At 55.9% G+C, this 5,076-nt stretch overlaps 1 protein-coding gene across 1 annotated transcript in view; it reads left to right on the top strand.

Annotated features, from left to right (window-relative positions):
* NOTCH3 (notch receptor 3) overlaps positions 1–5,076 on the top strand; it is a gene marked incomplete at its 5' end in the record, with an annotated part of 57,086 nt that overhangs the window by 20,155 nt on the left and 31,855 nt on the right. Inside the window, 7 exon segments of the mRNA XM_027765867.1 lie at positions 742–891; positions 1,675–1,900; positions 2,360–2,561; positions 2,710–2,857; positions 3,278–3,462; positions 4,414–4,546; positions 4,631–4,888. Of these exon segments, the coding sequence (XP_027621668.1) occupies positions 742–891; positions 1,675–1,900; positions 2,360–2,561; positions 2,710–2,857; positions 3,278–3,462; positions 4,414–4,546; positions 4,631–4,888 (1,302 nt within the window).

The raw sequence follows: 5,076 nt of genomic DNA on the forward strand, positions 1-5,076 counted from the left end.
AGCAAGCAAGCTGCCAGGTCTGGGACTTGAACCACTGTTGGCCATATGGGAGTCCAGCACTCCTAACCAACATGCCACCTGCTGGGCCCAATAAATAATTTTTAAAAATAATTATTTTATTTTATTTACCATTATTATTTTTTAATTTGCCTCCTTCCATTCGTACAGACGAGGAGCAACTTGAGCGATGTTTCTACAGCCAGAGAGAGACAGAGAGAGAGGGAAAGTGGGAAAGCAAGCCCCCGGGTCTGGGACTTGAAACCATGGTTAGCCATGTGGGAATCCAACACCTTAACTATCATGCCACCTGTTGGTCCCCGTAGTAAATCTTTAAAAAGAAAGTGTCCATAGGCAAATGTCTTTGCCCCTTTCTCAGCCTGACCCCAGGTGCTTTCTTTTCTTTCTTTCTTTCTTTTTTTGGAGAGGTTTTCGCTATAGGGCGTGTGCGCTCACCAGACAGACAGAGAGAGACAGAGAGACAGAAAGCGAGAAATCACCCCCCAGGGGGGATGGTCACACCACAATCCCTTCTCCTCCATTCTCCTCTCGGGATCTTGGGCACGCACGCACATGCGCCCAGCATGAGTTTAAGCCACCGGGTCTGGGACTCGAACCATGGTTAACTATGTGGGAGTCCAGTGACATAGTCATTATGCCAACTGCTGGTCCCTTGACCCCAGGTACTTTCTGACCCTGCCCTGCACCCTCTAACCCTTGGCATTGCTTTGCTCCCACCCCTAGGCCCCCGATGTCAGCAGGATGTGGACGAATGTGCCAGTCCCTCGCCCTGTGGCCCCCATGGCACCTGCACCAACTTGGCGGGCAGCTTCAGCTGTACCTGCCACTGCAGGGGCCCTTCCTGTGAGCAAGACATCGATGACTGTGATCCCAGTGAGTGTTGGGAAGCTCTTGCCCTAGGGGACACCTATGCCAACCAGATGCTGTGTGCCTCTGTATTTGCACAGACTCATGCACTGGCAGGGTGTGTGTGCATGTACCTCCTGCTAGTGTGTGCACCAAGAGAGCACTTGTGTTTTCCTCTCATCCTCACAGTTCTGTTACTTTTCCCATTTTATTCATTTGCCAACTAAGGCCCAGAGAGGTTAAGTAACTTGCCCAAAGTCACACAGCAAGTCGGAGCTGAGCCCAGGAATTAGACCAGAAACTTTGATTGGCAGTTCAATGCACCGTTTACCGATTTTTTTTTTTTTTGAGAGATTTATGCTATAGGGCGCGTGCGCTGGCCAGAAATACAGAGAGAGACAGAGAGACAGAAAGCGAGAAGTCACCCCCTGGGCGGATGGCCATGCTGCAATCCCTTCTCCTCCATTCTCCTCTCGGGATCTTGGGCACGCACGCACACGCGCCCAGTGTGAGTTTAAGCCACTGTGTCCAGGACTTGAACCGTGGTCGACTGCATGGGAGTCCAGCGACATAGCCATTATGCCAACCGCTGGTTCCAAGGGACCTATTGTCTTTCCTAACCTCCCCCTTGCACATACGGGAGGTTTTCAGATGAGGGAGGGGATGAGGCCACAGGAAGGGATGACTTTGGTATCTCTGAATAAATATAATCTCTTGCAACGGAGCCTGGTTTCCACCTGGCAGTGCCGTGACAGGCTGGGCTGATGGGAAGCGCGATGTGTGATCAGTCGTCCTCGCTTCCTCCCACAGACCCATGCCTGAATGGGGGCTCCTGTCAGGACAGTGTGGGCTCCTTTTCCTGCTCCTGCCTTCCTGGCTTCGCTGGCCCCCGCTGCGCCCGCGACGTGGACGAGTGTCTGAGCAGCCCCTGCGGCCCCGGCACCTGCACAGACCACGTGGCCTCCTTCACCTGCACCTGCCCGCCTGGCTACGGAGGCTCCCACTGCCAGCAGGACCTGCCGGATTGCAGTCCCAGGTGGGCGGGGCACCTTTTTGGCCCGCGTTTGGGGCCTCTGGCATCAGATGGGGGGCAAGAGTCCTGAAACAGAGTGGGGACAACCTGAGGACGATGATGACTACTGGGGCATGGCTGGGGAAGGGACAGGTGTCTGTTGGAAGTCACCTTTAGAGATGCTAGTTTGGGGATTGGTCAGGGCCAGGGAGAGAGCGCCAAATCAGAGAGAAGGACAGGGAGTGGCCTGCTCCATGTCTGTAGTGGAGTGATGGTTAAGGCGCTAGACACTCCCACATGACTGACCACAGTTCAAGTCCCAGACCTGGTGGCTTGCTTTCTCACTTTCCTTGTCAGTGTGTGCCTTTCTCTGGTCAAATGAAAATAATTGAATGAATAAATAAAATTAAATAAACAATTATTTAAAAGGGGGCGGGATCTACAGGGGGCGGAGCTTGACTCCTCCTTTCTCCACCCTCCCAGCTCCTGTTTCAATGGCGGGGCCTCCAAAAAAAAGGTGACCCGGTTCACCTGCCTGGTCCGCCCCGGTTACACAGGCGCCCACTGCCAGTATGAGGCGGACCCCTGCCTCTCGCGACCCTGCTTACATGGGGGCCTCTGCAGCGCTGCCCACCCAGGCTTCCGCTGCACCTGCCCGGAGGGCTTCACGGGAATCCATTGCCAGGTAGGCGGGTCACTAGAGGCCTAGGGGGAGGAGTCTGCAGGGGCGGGGTTAGGGGCGGGGCCTATCGCCAGGATTCTGCAAGGAAGGGGCGTGGTCTCTGTGGTCTCCGCCCCCAGAGCGGACAATGTGAGTCTATTCCCCCCCCCAGACGCCTGTGGACTGGTGCAGCCGTGCGCCCTGTCAAAACGGGGGTCGCTGTGTCCAGACGGGGGCCTATTGCCTCTGTCCGCCAGGATGGAGTGGCCGCGTCTGTGACATCCGAAGCTTGCCCTGCAGGGAGGCCGCAGCCCAGATCGGTAAGGGGGCGCCCGTGGCTGGGTGTGTGAGGCTCTGTGGGAGTGTGTGCACACACCTGCTGCTAATGGGAGCTGTCACAGAACATAAGGGTGTGATGGGGTGTGTGGCTAAGTGTGTGGGGGTGTGGAACTATGTGACAGCCAGCTAGGATATTGTGTGTGTGTGTGTGTGTGTGTGTGTGTGTGTGTGCGCGCGCGCACGTCACCATGGGACAGCTGCAATGGTAGGTGTGATGCACGTGTGACTCACCTGATGCGAGGGTGTGTATGTTGGTGGCTGAGACCATGCTGGGGGGATGTGACAGTGTGATGGAGTGTGAGTGAGACCTTGGGAACTGACGCTTGGGATGTTGGGTGAGGCAGGCAGAAAGAGGGGGGTGTATGCCCCACCTCTGAGCCTGACCCTCTCTCTTGTTGCAGGGGTGCGGCTGGAGCAGCTCTGCGAGGCAGGGGGCCAGTGCGTGGATAAGGACCATTCCCACTACTGCGTGTGCCCAGAGGGTCGCACAGGCAGCCACTGTGAGCAGGAAGTGGACCCCTGCTTGGCCCAGCCCTGCCAGCATGGGGGCACCTGCCGGGGGTACATGGGAGGCTATGTGTGCGAGGTAAGGGGGTGCCCAGGAAAGGGAAGGGGAGCTAGTCCTACCTGGGTAGGGCTGGGGTGTTCTGGGCACGTGTTCCCATGTATCTGTGGCCTGGCTTGGGTAGGTTCGTCTAGGTGTGTCAGTTTTTGGTTTTGTGACTCTGGGTATAGCTTTGTGGGTGTCCTACCTGGTAGAGCTGGGTGTGTTTGTGTCTGTCTGGGTGTGCCTCTGTCTTTAGTTATTTCCTGGCAGTGTCTATGTGTGTGTGAGTGTGCATCTCTGGTCGTGTGGGTATATAGATGCTTCTCCGGTGTGTTTGTATTTCACGCCGTCTGCACTGGGTGTGTCTGTGGTCCTCGGTTTGATGCGTTTCCTTGTCCTGGGTGTGTGTGTCCTGCATCTTGGCTATGTCTCTCTGTGTTGGGTGTCTATGTGTGTCTTTTATTATTTTTTTAAAGAGTTAATTTATTATTTCTTTCTGTTTGTTATTATATCTTAATTTGATCAGAGAAAGAGAGAAAGGGAAAGTGAGAAAGCAAGCCACCAGGTCTGGACTTGAACCGTTGTCGACTGTGTGGGAGTCCAGCGTCCTAACCACCATGCCACCTGCCAGCCCATGTGTCCTTTTTTAAAAAAACTTTTTTCTTTTTTAAGTTTTTCTTTAGAGTGTGTGTTCACCAGAGAGAGAGAGAGAGAGAGAGAGAAAGAGAGGGAGAGAGAAGGAAAGTGAGAAATCATCCTGCAGGGATTTTGGGCATGCACACACATGTGCCTGGCATGTTTTTCAAGCTGCTGGGTCCAGGACTCCATCCATGCAACTGACCATGTAGGACCCAGTAGCCTTAACCTCCGTGCCACCTGCTGGCCCCTACGTGTGTCCTTTTGTGCTGGGGTTCTCTGTGTCTTCCTAAGTGTGTCCAGGCATGTCTGTGTCCTCTGGGTTGAACGGGTCCCTTTCTTGCCCTGCTGAAGTGTCCAGCTGGCTACAGTGGTGACAACTGTGAGGATGACATCGACGAATGTGCCTCCCAGCCTTGCCAGCATGGAGGCTCCTGCATTGACCTTGTGGCCCGATATCTCTGCTCCTGTCCTCGTGGGACGCTGGGTAGGCCAGGGCTAGGGGTGGGGGACAGGATTGGGGGCTGTCTCCATCCCCCCACTGAGTGCTCCCCCTGCATCCCTTCCCCAGGTGTGCTCTGTGAGATTAATGAGGACGACTGTGGCCCAGGGTCAGCCCTGGACTCAGGTCCCCGGTGTCTACATAATGGCACCTGCGTGGACCTGGTAGGTGGCTTCCGTTGCACCTGTCCCCCGGGATACACCGGCATGCGCTGCGAGGCCGACATCAACGAGTGTCGCCCGGGCGCCTGCCACGCCGCACACACCCGGGACTGCCTGCAAGACCCAGGAGGAGGCTTCCGTTGCCTTTGCCATGCGGGCTTCACAGGTAAGAGGGAGAGAGGGGCGTGGCTTGGGATCCTATCCGTCTTCTTCCCACCCCCCCCACCCCCCCCGTGGTGGTTGATCCGTCTGCCCCTGCTCACCTAGGTCCCCGCTGTCAGACTGTCCTATCCCCCTGTGAGTCCCAGCCATGCCAGCATGGGGGCCAGTGCCGCCCCAGCCAGGGTCCTGGTG

The sequence above is a fragment of the Tupaia chinensis genome, unplaced genomic scaffold (assembly GCF_000334495.1).
Source record: "Tupaia chinensis unplaced genomic scaffold, TupChi_1.0 Scaffold139785_1, whole genome shotgun sequence".
In the NCBI taxonomy this organism is placed as follows: domain Eukaryota; kingdom Metazoa; phylum Chordata; class Mammalia; order Scandentia; family Tupaiidae; genus Tupaia; species Tupaia belangeri.